At 46.9% G+C, this 21,419-nt stretch overlaps 2 protein-coding genes across 3 annotated transcripts in view; both read right to left on the minus strand.

The window, feature by feature from the left end:
- Positions 1-9,659, minus strand: part of LOC116827484 (myosin-1B-like) — a 40,636-nt gene extending 30,977 nt beyond the window's left edge. The window contains exons 1-11 of the mRNA XM_032785050.2: positions 9,596-9,659; positions 7,026-7,263; positions 6,797-6,940; positions 6,548-6,704; positions 5,590-5,617; positions 5,381-5,489; positions 5,193-5,285; positions 4,963-5,026; positions 4,769-4,867; positions 4,565-4,668; positions 4,347-4,485 (exon numbers count right to left, since the gene is read on the minus strand). Coding sequence (XP_032640941.1) covers positions 4,347-4,485; positions 4,565-4,668; positions 4,769-4,867; positions 4,963-5,026; positions 5,193-5,285; positions 5,381-5,489; positions 5,590-5,617; positions 6,548-6,704; positions 6,797-6,940; positions 7,026-7,229 — 1,141 coding nt within the window. The 5' untranslated portion in view covers positions 7,230-7,263; positions 9,596-9,659. The remainder of the gene's footprint in view (positions 1-4,346; positions 4,486-4,564; positions 4,669-4,768; positions 4,868-4,962; positions 5,027-5,192; positions 5,286-5,380; positions 5,490-5,589; positions 5,618-6,547; positions 6,705-6,796; positions 6,941-7,025; positions 7,264-9,595) is intronic.
- Positions 9,660-17,961: 8,302 nt separating this feature from the next.
- LOC116827483 (myosin heavy chain, skeletal muscle, adult) overlaps positions 17,962-21,419 on the minus strand; it is a 34,186-nt gene continuing 30,728 nt past the window's right edge. For both annotated transcript variants that reach the window (XM_032785049.2, XM_075071953.1), the window contains exon 40: positions 17,962-18,249. In XM_032785049.2, coding sequence (XP_032640940.1) covers positions 18,097-18,249 — 153 coding nt within the window. In that variant the 3' untranslated portion in view covers positions 17,962-18,096. The remainder of the gene's footprint in view (positions 18,250-21,419) is intronic.

The raw sequence follows: 21,419 nt of genomic DNA on the forward strand, positions 1-21,419 counted from the left end.
GGCGAGCTGCAGACCCTCCGCCCCTGGGACGCTCGCTGCAGTCCCGGGGACCCTTTACGCAAAGTCCTTCTCACTGGGCACACACTCCCAGGGGTTAATCACCCCTTCGTTTTACTGCGCCCCAGTCACTTACTGCAGAAGCGCCGTCCACGGGGTGCAGAATCTCCCGCCACTCCACAGTGTTACGGAGTCTCGGGTTCCAGCCTGCACCCCTCTTCCTGGGACCCACAGTGACTTTATCCAGCCAGTAAAACAGAAGGTTATTGGACAACAGGAACACAGTTACAGCAGAGCTTGCAGCACAGTGGACCTCCACTGAGTCCTTTGTGGGGTTCAGGTGCTGGATCCCACTAGGATCCCTGAATTCCCCCACAGCCCCAAACCCAACCTGTCCGCCTTTTCCTCCTCGCCAACCCCTTTTTTCTCCCCCCTGCCCAGTGCCCCCCCCCCCCGGTCCCTGGCTTCCGCAAGGAGGGATCTTTCTGCAACTTCCGCCCGGAACTCAGCAGCTGGGACAGGGATGGGACACTTAAGCTCTCTCTTGCTGGCTGGGTCTGAGGTCGCAGCCTCTCTGAGCATGCCCCTGGGCACTCCCCCCCCCCCAGGTTAGGGTCCTGCACCTCGGGCCGAGTACCTTCCCGTTGTCGGGGTGCAGTGCCCTTTGCCGACTCTGACTACGAGTCACGACCAGGGCACTCTGAGTGCTACTAGCCAGTCCTCAAGGTCCCCTCCCATTAACACTCCGTGGGCAAATATGGGTGTACCCCACGTCGGAGCTGCTTATGGGAGGTGTGACCCAGCCTCCACCTGTGGACAGTCAAATTAGTGCGTCAGGCTGTTGGAAACAGCTGTCGGTACCAGATGCAGACCCTCTGATCTCAGCGTACTGGCCAGGTCGCTGATCAGAGAGGAATCGCCTCCAGGGGGGAACCGCTTTGTCCCGGGAATAGATCCACTAAAGGGTCATCTCCCTGCCCCTCCCAGTGTCCACACACGGCAACCCACTTCTCCTGTCATGTATGGTTTCATCATTTCACATGTACACCCGCTGGTGAGTGCCCGGTTTGACAGCTCCCCACATAGTTCCTCATTCAGTTGCTTGATAACCTGAGGGTCCTCCAGGCGGCTGGAGTTTATTTTTCCTCACGGGGTGAGAACCACACCTGATCCCCGTGGCAAAGGCACGGCCCGTACGTGCGGTCGTACCAGACCTTCTGCTTCCTCTGCTGCGGCCAGATTATCCTGGCAGGCCCAGAGCTCGCCAGTCTTTCCGAAGGTCGGACGATACTCCACCACGACTCTCACCTCGGGAGTGCCTTCCCTCCCCATTCGATCTTCATTCCAGTCCGGGCCCCCTTACTCGCTTCCATACAACAGTTCGAAAGGCAAAACCGCGTAGCTCCTGGGTACCTCCTGTACGCGAACAGCAGGTGAGGAAGTATTGTCCAATCCTGCGGGTGCTGGTTCAAATGTTTTTAGCATCATCTTCAGCGTCCCGTTGAACCTTTTCACAGCCCGTTGGACTGGGGGTGATACGCTGAGGCCAGTTGTGCTGCACCCACATTTCTGCATAGGACGGAGCAGGCCGGCATGAAGTTGGATGCTGACCGTTAAGACTCCTGGGAACCCCCCGGCTGCAAATTGTCATCAGCGCTTGGCCAGGTGTCCGCTTCATGAGGACAAGGCCACCGCCTCGGGTAGCGAGTGGCAAATCCACCACCACCAGGATGTATTTTTTCCCTGACCGGGTCATCTTGCTGAGAGTCCACTATGTCATGGCACCTTCTGGAAAGGTCTTCTATGATGGTAAAGGCCTCAGGCTGCTTTCCCTTGTCCGGGCCTTCCACCTCTGCAGGGGTACGGATTGGCGCGTACTGTGCGAATGGGTAAAGACCCCAGGCCAGTAAAAGTTCTGTAGCAGCCTCTACCTGGTGCGCCGGATTCCCTGGTGTCCTGCGAGGGATGTCATGGGCCAGGTACAGCAGCTTGTGGCGAAACTTCTGGGAACCACGAGCTGCCTCCTGATCCCCATGTCTACCTCCCTGGGGGAGCCCATTCTCGATACAGGAACCCTTCTCCACGGAACCTCTCCTTGCAACCTCTCCTCAGTCTGTTCCGCACTAGGTCAGCCCGGTCCCTGGGCTTCCGCAGAGGGATTTTCTGCAACTCCGCCGGAACTCAGCAGCTGGGACAGGATGGGGACAGCTCTCTCTTGCTGGCTGGGTCTGAGGTCGCAGCCTCTCTGAGCATGCCCCTGGGCACTCCCCACCCCAGTTAGGGTCCTGCACTCGGGCCGAGTACTTCCCCGTTGTCGGGGTGCGTGCCCTTTACGCTCTGACTACTGATTGATCACTACCCCCCCTGCGCATCCTGAGTGCTACAGGCCAGTCTCAAGTCTCCCATTAACCCTCCTCGTGGCAAATTAGTGGTGTACACCATCTGGGCCTCTTGGCCCCACACTTCGATGTCTACTCGCGCACGGCACCTTGAATGGGTCCGGCCCAATGCCAAGGGTCAGGTTAGTGTCGGGCACCATCCAATTGAGCCTACACCTCTTTGACGCTCCGGGCACAGCGTCACCTCTGCACTGTGTCCCAGTACCCAGTGACCTCCCTCCCAATCTACCTCCAGGGAACTGCACTCCTTCCGGAGGGGCAGCCGCGGCCCCACCCGGTAACTAAGAACCCGGAGGCTGGCGCTTCCAGCCCCCGAGAGCTGGACTGGGACCTCCCCCCTCCTTCATAGGTGGTATGTTGCCAGCCCCCTTCCGGGAATGTAGCCTTTCCGATTGGGTTTTTACCAGTCACCCTCTGCGGGTTGGGTTGCTCGGTCTGTCCCTGAGGCTTGGGGCACTGGGCCGACTGTGGCCTCGTTGGCCACATGATAGAGCCCATGTCTCGTGGGGTCCCTGAGTGGGTCGGAGGGACCGAACGAAGGATGTTCCCTTTTGGGGGTTTCTCCATAGGCCCCGCTGGAGGTCCCATTGATGATCTCTCTCTGCGTTGAGGCCAGGCTGCCTCTTCGAGACTCCTCTGGCATCCCCTGCTGCCGACTGTCCACAAATTGGTCGGCAAGTTGGCCTGGTGCTGGGTTCTCCGGGTTTTGGTCCTCACACCACAGCCTCAGGTCAGACCCCCTCCCTGCCGGGTCGGGTTACAGCCTGAGCACCTGTCCATCACCTAAAGTCCTCCCCTGCTTTCCCGTTCCCCACACAGACAGACCCTACTCCATCACAGTGCCCAAGGGTCTCATTCTTCATTGCCTGCCACCTCACACAAAGTAAGTTCAAACTGGATGTAACACCCTATTAGTTCAGAATTCTCTGCTTATATATCCTGGAAGCAACATTTTATACACACTTTGCAAGGCATAATCACAGAATCATAGAATCATAGAAGATTAGGGTTGGAAGAGACCTCAGGAAGTCATCTAGTCCAACCCCCTGCTCAAAGCAGGACCAATCACCAACTAAATCATCCAAGCCAGGGCTTTGTCAAACCAGGCCTTAAAAACCTCTAAGGATGGAGATTTCACCACCTCCCTAGGTAACCCATTCCAGTGCTTCACCACCCTCTTAGTGAAATAGTCTTTCCTAATAGCCAACCTAAACCTCCCCCACTGCAACTTGAGCCCATTGCTCCTTGTCCTGTCATTGGCCACCACTGAGAACAGCCTAGTTCCATCCTCTTTGGAACCTTGCTTCAGGAAATTGAAGGCTGCTATCAAATCTCCCTTCACTAAGTGAGGGACTAGGTGCCAGGCCATGTAAAATGGGGCCCTTTGCTTCTCTGTTTCTTCATCACTGTTAGCAGAGATTTTGGATGGATTCTTCACAGCATTACTTTAGCTTTACACCAGGGCAACACCACTGACATTAGTGGACTTACATCAATGTAAAACTGATGACGGAGTGGCAAATCAGTGTCTAATATAGCAGGAGCCATAGGGACAGATTCACTAGCAAACTCTGGCTCTTATGTGTGTTCTAGTGATGCAAAGCAGGTTGGAACTCAACTGAATTATGTGCTTAAGCCAAATTAATGTTAATTATATGGAGATATAACTATCTCATAGAGCTAGAAGGGACCTTGAAAGGTCATCAAATCGAGCCCTTTGCCTTCATTAGCAGGGCCAAGTACTGATTTTTGACCCAGATCCCTAAGTACTGATTTTTGCCCCAATCCCTTAAGGATTGAACTCACAATCTTGGGTTTAGTAGGCCAATGCTCAAACCACTGAGCTATCCCCCATTTGCAATACTACAGTTGCATGAAACATCCAGAATGTATCTGTAAATCTGGCCCTGTGTTATTGCTTGAGAGTTTAGATCTAGATGTTGCCAATACCTTCTGTGCCATCTGGCTCTGCCTGCTCTTCACGCTGCTTCTGCTTGAATTTCAGGTTCCCATAATGCATGACTGCCCCTGTCAGCTTGTAAATGGCTGTTTTTTCCTCAGTACTGAAACCCAATATGTCAATGGCGCTCTGTCAAAAGAATCAGTAATGTAAATAACTTCTCTAGTAAAGTTAACACTCCACACAATAATTCTCATGTGTTACTTACATCTGTGGCAATCAGCTCTTCCTGGTCATCAATGCTGGCTACAGAGATCTCACCTTGACTCACAAAGGGGTAGTCATATGGGTTGGTGGTAATCAGGAGCATCTCTGAAAATAAGCATAGGATATACATGGGTATAATTTAATTGACCATATTCCTGAGTTCATCAGTGACCAGTTGCACCAAAAGAGTTAAAACATTTCTTACCAATTAGTTCTGGCTTCTTGTTGGACGTGATCTGATAAAATATGTGGTAGCTTCTTTCCGCCTTGAGCTGGAAAGTGACTCTAGATTTCTCCAACAGATCTGGCAAGGCAGGTAAAGTACAATTAGCCACAAGAAAACACAACAGGAAAGAAAGAGAGACAGAGAATTGTGACCCATAAACAGAGGTCCCTTACATGTTTCAATGTCAGCAGAAGCCAGTTTCCCTGTGGTACCAAAGTGGATTCTGATGAATTTACCCTTTAAAGGAAAAAAGTCATTTCATTTAAAACCCTCAGCGGCAGATTCCAAAAGTAGGATTTGCAAAGCAGCCAAGATTTATATTATTACAGTCTAATGATGGGAACATATGTGGCCCATCATTGCACTTGTGACTAGGAGCAATTTTGTCAAAAGAAAAACTTACAAAACGAGAGGAGTTGTCATTCCTCACGGTCTTGGCATTCCCAAAGGCCTCCAGCAGGGGGTTGGCACTGATGATTTGATCTTCAAGAGTCCCCTACAAAGTAATAACGATTGTCAAATTGAGGTTGTTTTAAACCACGTGGCAATTTCAGAATGGAACATTAATCCCATCTCTAGTGACCAACTCACTTGCATTTTGCCTGGCTCTTCCTTCTTCTTCTCCCCAGAAACTGCAATTGTTGCAAAGTACTGGATGACACGCTTGGTGTTCACAGTCTTTCCAGCACCGGATTCTCCGCTGAAAATCAAACAGAGAAGCAGAGAACACATAACCAAAGAGTTTCTTCCTGCAGCGCACAGCAAAGCCAACAAAAACTGGAGCAGGCAAATATACATACGTGATGAGGATGGACTGATTCTCCCGATCTGTGAAAGAGACAGAACGAAAGAGACTTTAAAAAGAGTTAAGTAACATTGAACTCACTGAAAACAGAGTGAAACAAATAAGTGCTGGGATTTGCAAAGGGGCCTCAGGACATCAGGCAACTAACTAAAAATCCATAGGAATTGGGCATCTAACTCCTTTAGGCCTCTTTGAAAATCCTAACCATAGTAAATAATAAATATAAGTTCATGCAGCTCAATAGAGCCATCACAGGATACTTATACCCACTTCCCTTTCACAAAATTCCCTCTTACAGAAATCTGATAAAGCTGCTTATCTCTCTGGACAGGAAAGGGTTATACAGAATAATGACTTGATCCTCAATTTATAACCATCTGCAGAGCATCAGTGCAAGAAGAGTGCAAAGTGTGTGTGAATTACCGTGCAAGATGTAGGGGAATGGAGAATTCTGATGCACCACTTTGCACAAGTATAAATGACACATAAGATGCAAAGTCAGGAAGAATCAGGCTTCCTGAGAGTAAGAGTGTCATGATTTTTAACATCTGACGAAGTGGGTATTCACCCACGAAAGCTCATGCTCCAAAATGTCTGTTAGTCTATAAGGTGCCACAGGATTCTCTGCTGCTTTTACATGATTTTTGACAGTTCTTCTTTGGGCCCAGCTAGAGCCAGAATGTGCAGAAGCAGATATGGACGTTCTGTATTTTTTCCATTAACAACATGCTTGTGAACTTCCAAAAAGGTTTGCTTTGGGTTCTCTGAGAGCTGGGCTAATGTTTGGGTCAGGTTCAGTTTGTTTTTGGATGAATTTGTGCTTTTACATTGCTAGTTCTGAATGTGTTTTGGTGTCATCAGGTGCAAGTCATTTTTTTTCCTGGAAAGAAGATTGTGATTCCTCATAAGAAATTTTCATTCTGTAATCGCTGTTCAGGAGTTCAGCGACTCACCAGTTAACATGAACTGATAGGCGTTGTCAGAGATGGAGAAGATGTGAGGAGGGGCCTCTTGACGCTTTTTGCCCCTGTAGGCAGCCACAACTTCTGGGTTGTACACAGGCAGCCACTTGTAGGGGTTGACAGTGACACAGAAGAGACCCGAGTAGGTCTGAAAGAAAGGGAGATAACGTGATTGGCTTCCACATGATTTAGTGTAGCTGTTGGTTTGGAAGTCCAGGAAAGACTTCAGCCTGTACTTACATAGATCATCCAGGCTGCGTAACGCTCTTTGAGGTTATACAGGACGCCAGGTTCATGGAGGTGGGTCATCATTGCCATGTCCTCGATTTTATCATATTTGGGAGGATTCATGGAGAAGACCTGATCTTCCTTAACAGTCAACGTCTGGAAGGAGAGAAGAGACCTGTTTCTATCAGCTAAGAACAGAGGAGGAACAGAATGCTGTTCCTAACTCCTTGTTTTTACTCACTTCTCCTTTTTCAGTCTTGACCGTGACCTTCCCTCCTTCCCTGCTCTGAATTACGCTTTTCACAAAGGATTCCTTGGGATGCACCACAAAGACTGATGTCTTAGCATCAAAAGGCTTGTTCTGGTCCTCAATTCTCTCCTTTTCCGATTTTCGGAGGAAAGGAGCTGCCACCCCAAAAACGGCCATCTCAGCATCCGACGACATGGCTGTGGGTTATCTAGGGCAGCTCAGCAGTGAGCTCTGATGGGGAGAAAATATGTTACATTTTTGATTCAGGACCTGGAATGAAAGAAACCCCAGAGCTGGGTGAGAGGCTCTCTGACTCACTTTAGACCCAGAAACTTATATGGGGCTTCATTTTACCAAACTTTTCATTCCCACCCCTTTTTCATCTTGCCTGTTTAGATCTCTATAATTAGGGGCCATGCAGTTACATGGGGATGAACTCCACTGTCCACTGCATTTGTTGATAGGAATAGCATAAACAGATCCCTACATGAGGGACCAGGAAGAGCCAAAAACATATTAGGAATTATGAAAGCCCTCTTACATCCTCTCTTCTGGCTACATTTTAGACTGTGTCGTGTGCTTACAATGTAAGGGCATTGGGGGAAAGGGAGCAGGAGTGTGGATAATGGAAAAGGTGCAAAAGGGAGGCTACTACTGTCAGTGCTTTTGATAAAGAATTTTCCGGCATTAGAGAATAAAGCACTGGGTTCTCATGTAATTTAAGCTCTGTCTGTCTGTCTGTCTCTCCCACTCCAGTTAACCAAATATTATCAATATGCCTTTATTTGCTATTACTTCTTTAACAGTTTCCTTAATTATATAAGAACTATCTGGTTCATTAGTGGCACTGTCAGACCAGTGGTATAGCCAGGTGGAGTGAACTTGGGGAGAGGGGGAGGGTGGACATAAAAAAGGCAGCACCCACTGTGGCACTTGTATTCACCAGGTGGCGCTCCGGGTCTTCAGCGGGCATTTTGGTGGCAGGTCCCTCACTCGCTCTAGGTCTTCAGCAGCACTGAAGGACCCACCGCTGAAGTGCCACCAAAGACCTAGAGCGCCTCCCGGTGAGTACAAGCCCCACAGTGGTATGTTTGCCCCCTCCCCACCCCCACATCCAGATTAAAAGTTAAAAAGGTGCCAAAAAATTATAAAGGCACCACTTGGGCTCAGTGGGGGAGCAGCCACTCCCCCTGCTCCCCCCCAGCTATGCTACTGGGTCAGACTGGTCAAGGAATCAGTGTGAAAGGGCCACCAGCTGCCTTAAACCCTCTTCTGAGGGCATTTTCACACATGGCATCTCAGGGCTTGGCTACACTTGCAAGTTAGTGTGCAATAAAGCACACTAGCTCACTACCTGTCCACACTGGGAAAGCATGTAGAGCGCTCTGATTCCGCACCTACAGCGCTGCTGGTACTCCACCTTGGCGAGTGAAATAACGCTTGCTGCACCTCTGCTGGAGCGCCGTGGCGCCTGTGTGAATGGGGTGTTGTATTACTGCACGCTGATTGGCTCTGGAAACATCCCATAATCCCCTTAAGTCAAGTGGCCACTCTTGTCATTGTTTTTGAATTGCTGTAGGAATGCGGATATGCCCTTTCAAAGCTCCATTTCTGACAGTCTGCATGCTTGTCTGCTCAGAGACAAAGCAACCATTAGTGTGTAATGCTGTGTGTGAGAGAAAGAGGCCGGGGGGGAAGGGGATCTTCTGCTGTCTGAACTTACAAGACAGCATGCTGACATACTCTCAGCCCCCCAAAAACCCACTCTCTCTCCCCCAACATACACACAACACGCTCCCTGTCACACCCCACCCCATTTGAAAAGCACATTGCTGTCACTTGCATGCTGGCATAGGTGCCCATAATACACAGCTCCCAATGCCACTGCAAGAGCTGCAAATGTGGCCATGCCAGTGTGCTTGAAGCTGTCAGTGTGGACAGACTGCAGCGCTTTCCCTACTGTACTCTCCAAAGGCTGGTTTAACTCAAACCGCTCTACATCTGCAAGTGTAGCCATGCCCTAAGTGCCACTCACTAAGCTACTCTGCACAGTAAGAGATGAAAACTTGATTAGCATTTACCAGAGAAATGTGTGTTTCTTTCAGATGGGGCACAATTATTGTCAGTTATGATTGGGGTGTGGGGGAAAAGGAAATTCTGGATACATGCTCATTAAAAGAATAGATTTATTCTATGGACAAGTAATTAGATTCTGTCCCCTAGTGGGTCTCCTCTTTTGGGCCACTCTGTCCTGCTTTATTAGGAACCTATGACCTGGGGTTTTGGAGCTCTCTGTGTACAATTACGTTGTGATGTGTGTATTCAGGAGAGGTATTTCAGAGAGGGCACTTGCTGACTCAGCATTAGTGGTGAGTAGCTTCAAGTCCAGCCACTTTGGAGATCTGCCTGTCATGGGCAACAGAGCCCAGGAACAATATACAGTGCATTTACACAATGGGCATGGATATTAGGGGATACAGTGATTGCCTTCTGAGCTATATAGAAATCCCACCCTAGAGGGTACTCACCATCCCCTGGGAATTAGTAAATCAGGATCTTACCTCTTTCGTGATACCAGTTGGATAGTATGCAGGCTGGAAACTGGTCAATATTCTAAAATAGAAATAGAAATTCCTTTCTCATTGCTGCATGAAACTGCAGTGATAAACTGGAGATTGAAAATGTATAGATGACTCAAAAAATGGATTTAAAAGCCTTGATGAAAGAGACGATCCCTCCTGGAAATGAATGCTAGCAGCAGCAGGAATGCAGTGGGATGTGTGGCATGCAGGGGTACTTTCTCCTCTCTGCAAGCTCAGATCCCCCCCCATACACTTACCTTGAAGCTTTCTGTGCAAGGACAAGGCAGATTCATCCTAGGGGCACTTATATAGGGTCTTATCTGCACATGTAGCAGCCTCCTCCTCTTTCTTAGGTCAAGACATTTTTGGCAAAGTATTGTTTGGCAAACTTGACTCAGAGCATGATTGTCATTCATATAAGACATGGGTATATATAGAAATATTTGTTGTCTTACTAGCTATGTGAATAAATCTCCTATAAATATTATGACTGGGAATTTGAAGAGGAAGTGCTCTGTAGTAGTTAGAGCAGGACATTGTTGGGACTGCTGGCTTCTAGTTCTGGCTGGGCCACTGACTTCTATGTGACACTTTAGATTTCTGTGTCATAGAGCTCAGTGGAGATTAAATGGTTTATTATTAATTATTATAACAATAATAAAGACTTTTGGCAACTGTGATCTGGAAAATCCTGCAATAAAGCAAAGAGAGAGAGATTTAGAACAGTCCTGATCCCGAAAATGAAAACAGTATATCTACACTTTGAGCTGGAGCTACAAATTCCATTCCAGCTTGAGGCAATATACCCGCACTAGCTCGGCTAGTGCCCTAATCAGAGCAGTGGTTAGCTGTAGCTGGGCGGCCAAGCAGCAGAGCTAGTCACCCGAGCACATGCCTGGTGTCTCAAACAAGATATTTAAATAAGAAGAAGAATCTTTTGTGTAGATTTTGAGCTTTATAAACATTTTTTAATTTTTCAAAATACAATTTAAGAAAAATATGAAACAACAAATTTAAACCTTTTGTTTAGAAAACATCAAATCGAAGCATTTCTGATTTTTAAGGGTTTCTTTTGACCAAATCAATTCAGCAAAATCTGCATGAATTCACAAAACGTTTGGTATCAAAGAAGCTGCATTTTTTGTTCCAAAAAACACCCATTTGGGTAGAAACATTTTGCCCAGCTGTATTTGGGAGCCACTTGCAAACACATTGAAGGGTGACAGTAACTTTATTTTTAATTCCACATATTGTTCCTCACTTTTTAGGTGTCAGTCTGAGGCTACGTCTTCACTACCAGCCGTATCGGCAGGTAGCAATCGATTTCTCAGGGATCGATATATCGCATCTAGATGATATATCAATCCCCGAACGAGCTCCTGTCGACTCCGGAACTCCACCAACGCAAACGGCGGTAGCGGAGTCAACAGGGGGAGCCGTGGACGTTGATCCCGCGCCGTGAGGACGGCAGGTAACTCGATCTAAGATACTTCGACTTCAGCTTTGCTATTCACGTAGCTGAAGTTGCGTATCTAAGATCGATTTCCCCCCCTAGTGTAGACCAGCCCTGAGTAGTGAGTTGCATTGCAGAGACCAGCCATGGAACAGTATCACATCCTAGGTGCTCATATTACCCAATAAAGGGGGTGACATATAATCAACTCATCAGTCATGGCTAATCTCTTCTCCTCTCTTCATTCTGTCTTTCTGAAACTAAACTCAGAATGAAAGCAGTGCTCTTGTTCTCCCAAGACTTTCACCTCACTGCACATGGTGTGTCTCCATTGTATCCAACTATGCCATCGTGGCATCTCATGTGTTCTTGTCAGTTGTGACAAAGTTCCTCCTCCACCTTGGTGGGTCCTGCGCTTATTGGCGGATTTGTTCACCTCAGTGATCTTCCCTTCTTGTGGAACCCACAGTCTGAGTCAGCTCCTCCTGTGTCTGTTAGGAGATCCTGGATGAGGATAAGGTGTGTGTGTGGGTGTGTAACTCCAGGTTTCCTCTGCATCCAGGTTCCAGACCCAGGGTCCTGTGGATCGCAGACCATGTACTGTATGCCTCCTGTAACAGCTCCATTGACACTACAAAGCTGCCCTGGCGCTACTTTCCCTACGTAAGCCTCACTCCAGCACACTTCTTTATCCTCCCACAGGACCTTCCTTCCTAGGTCCGGTGAATAATGCTTTGTCGCTCCTCAATCCTCCTAGCAGTACAGCTCTCTCAATCTCAGCACCTTGCCTCTTGTCCCCAGCTGCCTCAACACAGTGGTGCTCCTTATCTCTCTGCAGGCAGCTTCTCTGCCTGACTGGAAGTGAGCTACATTGATTATCAACCCAGGTGCTGCGTGATCTACGATATGGCGTGCTTTGATTGGCTGCAGCAGTAGTTGATCGATAATAGTAAAGTCGCTATCTCATTAGCGGTGACCTTCTTCAGACAATGGTCTACTTAAATGTTGGCTCCAATGGTGCCTTATTAACCTGAGACAACTGCCACATTAAAGCACTGATCTGCAGAGCCTGCATCCCAAGAAGTGGGTACTAGGGATTTGTTTAGCCTGGGGCTAACATACCTGTTTCTCAGTACTTTACTGTAGCCATCTGGCCTTGCCCCATCACATAGTGTATAGTCTGATCTGTAGGGAGCAAGGTCACAAACAGATGTCACATATGAATGTGAAGGCTCCCACTGAAGACATGGCATGATGCTTAGCCCTTTTTTCAATCCGTTTTTCATGTCTGTCTTTCTTAAACTGTTTACAACCTTTATTGATGGTTGTTTTCCATTCAGGCCTATGTGCACAACCCTCACATCATTCCATACCCTCACTCCCAGGTCTATTAGTATAGGCAGGGCTTTGGATGCACCATCTTTCCTGTCAGCCGCTGTTGAGGAGGCAGTGCTGTGAGCCACCCTATTGCACTGGCCTGAGAGCTCAGCTCAGCCATTTGGGGAGCCTACAACCTGTACCACCTGTGCCCTCTTCCATCAACACACATAGCTGTTAATGCTGAAGGTCCAGAAATCTAGAGGCTTCATGCAAATAACTAGTATATTAATTCACACATTTTGAGAATATGCTTGTGCTCTTTTACATAAACAGCAGAAAGAATGCCAGTTATAACCCACCAGAGTTCAGAATACACTACTTTCTATCTATCCTCAGATGTTTCTACCTCTTCATCTCATTCATAAGCTTTTTCCTTACAATGGAAGTCATTCAAAAGTGCTGAGGAGGAAGCTCAGCATCATATTCACTCCTGAACCTGGCCAGCTTTAGAGTGGGAGTTGTGGCTTGCTCAAAACACAACAAAACTGGATCGCAATTATACACCTCAAAAATATGTCTGTGTTGGCAGGTGAGACATAAAACCAAGATGCTATGCAGCTATGTGGGATATTCAAAGATCTCGTGTGGCTTTTAACTTCTTCCATGCAAAAATCAGGGCATGAACAAAAGTGTCCCAGACAAATTTCAGTCTCAACAAGTCTGCTGCATTCCCACATTTCCTTCACATTTCCTCTGTGGTTAGAATAGTAGTTAGCTTCCCCTTGCCCTCCTGCTGTGCCATCTCTGCTCTGAGTGACCACCATTTCCCCTCAAGCCACCCCTGTTGCACCCCAGCTGATCTGCTTGGAATTGCTGATTTGCAGAAACCCACTCCCACCAGTAGGGATGGCTCTCCCTGTTTCCTCCCCCAGCAGTTTTTCCTGTTGCAGGGACTTTGCTGGGGTTGCTGTCTCCAAAATCAGTCACTCTGTGGTTCCCTAAAGTCGCTCCCCTTCATGTGAGTGAGAGAGAGTCACTGAATGGTGTCCTGCGAGAGGTGCAATTACCTGTTACACTAATGGACAAGGAAGGGCAGCCTGATATGGAACCTAGTGAGCCTCGGCCTGGTAAGATCCTGGAGGGGCAGCCGTCACTCAGTCCATCCCATTGGCAGCCACCCAGTGGAGGCAGATGGGGGCATCACCCTTTAGTGCTGCTTTTCAAGTTGCCATGTGACAGAAGAAGTCACTGCCTGCCAATAGCAATGAGAGAGGCAGGAGTCTGATTGAGAGGCCTAGAGAGGAAACCCAACTTCAGGAGTCTCCCAGGAAACCCAGAGTCTTAGAATATCTAATGTCTTCAACTTCTCCCCTCCCCACATGTCCTAGCCCACGTCCCACTTTGCTTTCACAAACGGAACTCAAATGAGTTGATCTGAGTACAGCCCCTGCCAGGCCACACTGCCTCATGGCCAGACCCAGCATCACCACCCGCCCGAGCCCTTGCCCCGTGGCTAGAGCCACCGTCACCACCCACCTGAGCCCCAGGCCCGTGGCAAGACCCAGCATCACCACCCACTTGAGCCCCTGCCCCGTGGCCATAGCCACCATCACCACCTGCCTGAGCCCCTGCCCCATGGCCATAGCCACTGTCACCACCCACCTGAGCCCAAGGCCCGTGGCCAGACCCAGCATCACCACCCGCCCAAGCCCAGCCCTGTGGCCAGAGCCATCATCACCACCCGCCTGAGCCCCTGCCCTGTGGTCAGAACCAGCATCATCACCCGCCCGAGCCCCTGCCCCATGGCCAGAGCCAGCATCACCACCCACCTGAGCCCCTGTCCTGTGGTCAGACCCAGCGTCATCACCCACCCGAGCCCCTGCCCCATGGCCAGAGCCAGCATCACCACCTGCCTGAGCCCCTGCCCTGTGGTCAGAACCAGAGTCATCACTCGCCCAAGCCCCTGCCCCGTGGCCAGAGCCAGCATCACCACCCGCCTGAGCCCCTGCTCTGTGGTCAGAACCAGCGTCACCTGGTGCTGGTCACCTGGTGCAGGTGTCTCTATCTTGTTCTTGACTGCTAAATTGCATTAAAAGAAGCTGAAAATACATGACATTTTTTCTACTATTTCTCTTCTCTGTCAGCTATTGCTGTAGTTGCCACAAGACTGTTACACAATTGCAAAGGGGAGATAGTACTTGTGGTTGTGAATTTAAAGGGAATATTCACTATAAAATCCTATTATATGGCTATGAAAAATTTTATCAACTCTTAGTCTAGGAATAAGCTTTGTAGTGAATCAGAGAGATAGGAAGGATCTCCGGGTTTTTTTTTCTTATTGTAATAAAAATGTCTTGTTCGGTGTTAAAAGAACATGACTCTGTGATTCTTTGCCATTGTCACATGATGTGGGCTTTGTAATTTCTTGTATAAACCCACATCTAGACTTTTGATCTAATTCCTGTTCAGGTCACATTAGAATTGAAATTCTCCAGTGCTGCATGAAAACTGTAATGAATAATTTCCACTCTAATTTTAATTTTGGTGAGGCGCACTGCAGTGCTGGTCTCTCCCCAAAAGCATCAGTATGGTTTTGTTACAACGAGAGCACTAGTCTCCTTTTGCACTCCTTCTTGGGTGAAACAGTTGTTAATCTGTGGAGCTCCAAAACGACACACTTTGGACTGCTAATCTGTACTCTACCTTTAGGTTTAGTTTTAACTAGAAACTCTCTCTTAATTTTAAGCTTCACTTCTGGACTCCTTATGATAGACATAGTGTGTGTTAACTGAGGAGGATTATTCAGATTCCACTACACTGATTCAGAGGTCCCACTTACATATCTTCTGTGTCAATTTTAAATCTGATATCTAGCTTTACCTCCCAGGGCTAACTAAAATCATCTGGGACAGCAACAGATCCAAGAAGGAATGATGGATGCTTGTCATTTTCTTGTGCTCCTACTCTTCTTCTGTGACATGATAATAAATCAGCATATTCTTGCTTCAAAGCCAGCACCTTCTGCACGTTCCTTGTACACTGAGTGCATTAAAGAATTTGCTGTTGATTGTAGCTGGCTTACTACGCTGTGATCTGTAGGATGGATGTTTCCATGGTACCATATCTAGTCCTTTCCTGGCTCTGTGGTTAGGCAACAGGGCGGAATTGTAGTGAATCTGAAGATGGAAGGCAATTTGGGTGAAAGTGACCGTGAAATGATGGATTTCATGATTCTAAGTAAAGGAAGGAGTGAGAGCAGCAGAAAAAGAACAATGGACTTTAGAAAAATAGACTTTAACAAACTCAGAGAATTGGTAGGTAAGGTGCCATAGGAAGAAAGTGTTAGAGATAAAAGAATTCAGGAAAGGTGTCAATTTTTCAAAGGGGCAATATTCAAGGCACATCTGCAGAAAAAGACTCTGGGTGGCTCCAAAGCTTGTTTCTCTCACCAACAGCAGTTGGTGCAATAAAATATATTACCTCATCCACCTTGTCTCTCTAATATCCTGGGACCAACACGGCTACAACTACACTGCATACAACTATTTCAATGTTAGGGAAAGTTAGCAAGAATAGCAAGAGGCCAATCTGACTCCATCAGGAGCTATTTAGTTACTTGAAAATAAAAATAAAAAAATTCTACAAAATGTGAAAACCTGTACAAATTGCAAAGGAAAAGTACCAAAGAAGAGCACAAGCTTGCAGGAACAAAATCGAAAGGCTACACTACAAAATAATTTATACTTAGCAAGTGACATAAAAGGCAGTAAGATGTTTGTTAAATATATTAGGAGCAAGAGAAATGTAGGTTCTCTACTTAGCAGGTAGCAACGCTAACAACAGATGGCATCAAGAAGGCTGATGTGTTTAATGCCTGTTTTGCTTTAGTCTTCACTAAAAATGTTAATGGTGACCAGATACTCAGCACAGTTTAATGTTAACAAGGGGGAAGGAACGCAAGACAAAATAGGCAAAAATAACAGATTAAAGTTGCTGAATCAACTTTGGAACCATTACTAATTATCTTTGTGAACTCCTGGAGGCCGGGTGAAGTCGCAGAGGACGGGAGAAGAACAAATATAGGCCTATCTTTAAAAAAGATGACAAAGACGACCTGGGAAATTATAGATCAGTCAGCCTAACTTCAAATCTGGAAGGATACTGGAACAAATTATTAAACAATCAATTTGTAAGCACCTAGAGGATAAACTGGGTTATAAGGAGTAGCCAGCATGGATTTGTCAAGAACAAATCATGGCAAACCAACCTGGTTTCCATTTTTGACAGGGTCACTGGCCTAGTGGATAGGGGAGAAGCAGTAAGCATGATGTATCTTGATTTTAGTTAGGCTTCTGTCACAGTCCCCTATGACATTCTCATAAGCAGACTAAGAAAGTGTGGTCTAGATGAAATTACTATAAGGTAGGTGCACAGACGGATGAAAGACTGCACTCAGAGGGTACTTATCAATGGTTAAGTGTTAAACTGAGATAGTGTATCTATTCGAGTCAGTCTTGGGTCCAGTGCTAGTCAATATTTTCATTAATGACTTGGATAATAGAGTGGAAAGCATACTTATTGAATTTGCAGATGACACCAAACTGGGAGGGGCTGCAAGATCTTTGTAAGATAGGATTAGAATTCAGCACTATCTTAACAAAGTATATAATTGATCTGGATTCAACTAGATGAAATTCAAAAAAGGCAAGTGCAAAGTACTTCACTTGGAGAGGAAAAATGAAACGCACAGCTACAAAATGGGGACTAATTGGCTAGGTGGTAGTACTTCTGAAAAGGATCTGGGGGGTCTTGTGGATCACAAATTGAGTAGGAGTCAACAATGTGATGCAGTTGAGAAAAAGGCTAATATTCTGGGATGTATTAACAGGCGTGTCATACGTGTCATACATAAGGGAGGTAATTGTCCCACTCTTCTTGGCACAGGTGAGTCCTCAGCTGGAGTATTGTGTCCAATTCTGGGTGCCACACTTTAGAAAAGATGTGGACAAATTGGAAAGAGTGCAGAAGAGAGCAACAAAAAATATAAAAGATTTAGAAAATCTGATTTATGACAAAAGGTTAAAAAAAACTGGGCACGTTTGGTCTTGAGAACTCCTGGAGGAATGCTGGTTCCAGACTGTGGAACAAACTCCCCAATGAACTAAGCACCCTCACACACATCGCTTCAAACCACATGTGAGAATTGTTAATCACATTGCTTAATACACTCCTGGAAGGTGCTCAGATACCACGATGATGAGGATGGTATAAGAACCTGAATAGAATAGAATAGAATAGAATAGGGTTTAGGCTGAACTTTCAACATTAACATTTGGCATTTCTTACTCTTGAGCACTCACTTTCTCAATCTTTCTGTCACGTTTAACACTATTTTTCCTCTCAGCGAATAATTTTATAATGTATAATGAAGAAATACTATGTGATCAGGTAATTAAAGACTGTGTTGTAATGGATGCGTGCAAAGGACAAGAGTTAAAATTAAACATTCAATAGTGCACAAACCTTAATAAGACCCCAAAGCTAATCTGTAAAAAACAAAAGCCCCTACTAGTTCTTTGTATGCAAAGTTCTCTACAATCTTTATTTCCTAAACAGTGAGGACAGAATAACCAATAAATACAACAAACTGACAGAGAGATTCACATTTTGTGCATTTCTTCAGTCACTTTGTAGCATGGTGACATCCTCACTCTTCTCCTTCAATCTTCCTGTGAATCTCACGGCTCTTCACCCGCAGTTTGTTAACCTGGGACTCCGCAATGTCAGCTCGCTCCTCAGCCTCTTCCAGCTCGTGCTGGATCTTGCGGAACTTGGTGAGGTTGACATTGGATAGTTCCTCCTGAGGATGGAGAGAGAGTTGTGAAAACCAAAGTGCTGACAGTTGCCATTTGTCAGGAATCAGGGCCTGCAACAGATCCACTCTGGAAGCAGTGTTTGCAGTACAACCAGTCTTCGGGCAACCTTAATGAATGCAGCTGGCCTAACGTAGGCTGCCTGTTTGGCTACGCACCCTAACTGGTTGGATGGATCAGCAGACCTGCTCTTAAGCCCAGCTTCAGCAGCAGCAGTTCAGCAGTTGCTCACAGCAGTCATCTATATCTATGATACCTCCTGTTCATTCCCAGCCCTGCTCCTGCCTTGCCTCGCTCCAGGTAACCTGGACCCTTGACTCAGATTTCTGACCTCTGACTCTGACTCTGACCCTGGGCTCCAATTCCTTGCTAGCAAACGCTCTTCTAACCACTAGAAGTAGCCTAACTGACTTTTGCTCTGACCACTAGGCAGCAACTGCTCATATTCCAGTCACTGACAGTTTGAGCAGCCCAGCACAAAACAATACAAGAACTAGAGCTAATACAGGAAGCATGAATTCCACAAAGGCCAATATCTCTCTGAGTGAGATAATGGGAGCCCTATACCTTGCAGGACCAACTTGCCACCCTGTAGGTTTAGCATGCAGTCCTGCAAGCTCAATCTGTGCTGCCTTCAACTCCAACTCCAACTCTCCATGAGAGCAACTTCCCCCTGTATGACAAGTTAAATGCCAATTGCAACAAATTTTGTGGATTTCTAAATCAGTGTTGGCTCCTATTTCTACTATGCACACAGTTGTACCCCACTGACAAAGCCTCTCACCTACACCCGGTGCACCAGGAGCTCAAGGAACATTTCCAGTCTGCCAATAAATATCATGCTGACTGAAGCTGTCAGGACCACCCCAAATCTAGTCATAGGGCACAACGTGTGGCTCTCGGCCCAGAACTTTAAATGTAGCTGCCCATCTGCCAGACTACCAATACCTGAGCCTTTCAGTGTTATACAATGTGTGAATCCAATGCCTTTTAGGTTACAGCTGCCCAAGTCCTTGAAGATACACACTGTCTTTCACATCACACTTTTAAAGCCCTACATTGAGAACCCATACGCAAACCGCTCTGACCTTTCACTGCCCACTGCCATCCATAACAGTCCACAGACAGGAAAAGTACTTGGTTCACTGAACCCTCCACTCTTGGCAAGTTAGGGGAAGGCTCCAGTAAGGGGTGGACTGGGAAGGCTACAGAATAAACTAGCGGTCATGGGCATGAACATCCACAGCCTGGCCCTATTGCAAGAGTTTTTCAGTAGTACCCTGAGAAAGCAGGCCCAGGGTCCATAGGCAGTGCACTCGAAAGGAATCAGGGCTTGTAGCAGAGCCAGTCTGGAAGCAGGGCCCAAAGCAGAGCCAGTCTCTGGGCAATCTTAATGAGCACAGGTGGCCTATAGTAGGCTGCCTGATTGGTTGGAAGGTTCTGCAGATTGGCTCTTAAACCCAGCAGCAGTGGTTCAACAACTGCTCAAAGCATGTACCCAGAGCTGCAGTAGGGCCTGCTCCTGCTTTGTTCCTGCCCTGCTCCTGCCTTGGCTCCAACATTGTCCCTACTTTGCCTCACTCCAAGTAAAGCCAGTTCTGCCCCTGGACTCTGACTCCTGAGTGATGACTTTGTCCTTGACTCTGGCGTCTGGACTCTGGCTGCAGCTCTGACCCTGGGCTCCAATTTCTGGCTACCAACTAGGCTTTCTAACCACTAGGTCTAACACCTGCTCTGACCACCAGATGTGACAGTGCTTGTCCCAGTCGCTGATGCCCTTTTCTTGCATTTGGAACTTTATGGGATACAATTGCTTAATCTGTCACTCACTTGCCATCTCTTATCTGAAAACCAAGTACAGACCTTCTCACACACCATTTTCTAAGTTAGAAAATTCATTAAAAGCAAGGTGAAATCCTTTTTAAATGTAGAATGATGCTGCACATGTAATTGCTACTAGAAGTCTATTCACTTAGGGACAAGAAAATGACAAAAATCCAGAAGAGAAGTGCCATCCATTCTCGCTTGTGAGTCTTTCAGGAGACAGTTTTAGGTCTGCAGTTTCTATGCTCCGAGTTCAGGATTGGACAATGAACAAACCACCTTTCATTACATTGTAGTGCCAACAAGAGTGAATCCACCCTGCAGCTGAGTTCCAGGAGACACAGCCTTGATAACACAGTGAGCAGCATGGAGCAGCATGGAGAGTTATTGTTGCATCCGCACCATTAATCTACCATTTGAATACTGAGCCCCACCGAGACATATATGCCATGTATTGCGTGCACACAACTGCGATGTATGAAGGTGATCTTTTGATTGGCAGTCTGAGTACTTTGAACCATTATGGGATATTCAAAGAGTCAGATTGCCCTGAACAGAATGAGAAAATGAGGAGCAGTTTCAAGAGAAAAGTAGGAATTTCTCATTCTGTCGCAATCCTATTCCTCCCTAAGAGCCTGATCCAAAGTCCATTGAAGTTAACTGGAGCCTTTTCAGTAATTCCAGTGAGGTTTGGATCAAATCCTCACAGAGCAGGCACTTGCCTCCCACTCATTTTCCCTCTTCTGTCTCCCAGTCAGGCAGCATAGACTCAGATCAGGCAGATCTCTACTTCCTTCCTTCTCTTCCAGCCAGGCAGCTCCTCTCTCAGTCTCTAACTATCCTCAGGCAGCTGTCTGAGTTACCAAGGAAGTGGCATAATGCTCTTTCTTAGGAAGGATGGATCTTTGCAGAGGAAAATGAAATTTGATTCTTGGTTTGGAATGAAAGCTGAGAATTTGCATAAAATTGTGGAATGATGAAAAAATTCACAGAAAGCTTAAATCATGGGATCCTCCATTCTGCTTAACGTTATTATCCTGCTGCCCCTGAGGTGAAGGCAGGGATTTGGAGGAGTTAGTGAGTAATGAGACACTCACAATCTCCCTTTTGCAAATTGTCCCATCCGCAAGACCAGACGTCTTTATCTGTCCTGGGTCTGGGGCAGGCAACGCAAGGAGCATGTTCACAGAGGCAAGGCCACATCAGGCCATGCTAACAACCTTGGCAGTTGAGATTCCAGCTGACTCAGGTGTGCACTTCCAATCATTTAGCACTTTTTGTTATTTTTAAACTATCCTCCACAAACCCAGCAAGAAGAATCTGCCTCATGGTG

The sequence above is a fragment of the Chelonoidis abingdonii genome, chromosome 13 (assembly GCF_003597395.2).
Source record: "Chelonoidis abingdonii isolate Lonesome George chromosome 13, CheloAbing_2.0, whole genome shotgun sequence".
Classification (NCBI taxonomy): domain Eukaryota; kingdom Metazoa; phylum Chordata; order Testudines; family Testudinidae; genus Chelonoidis; species Chelonoidis abingdonii.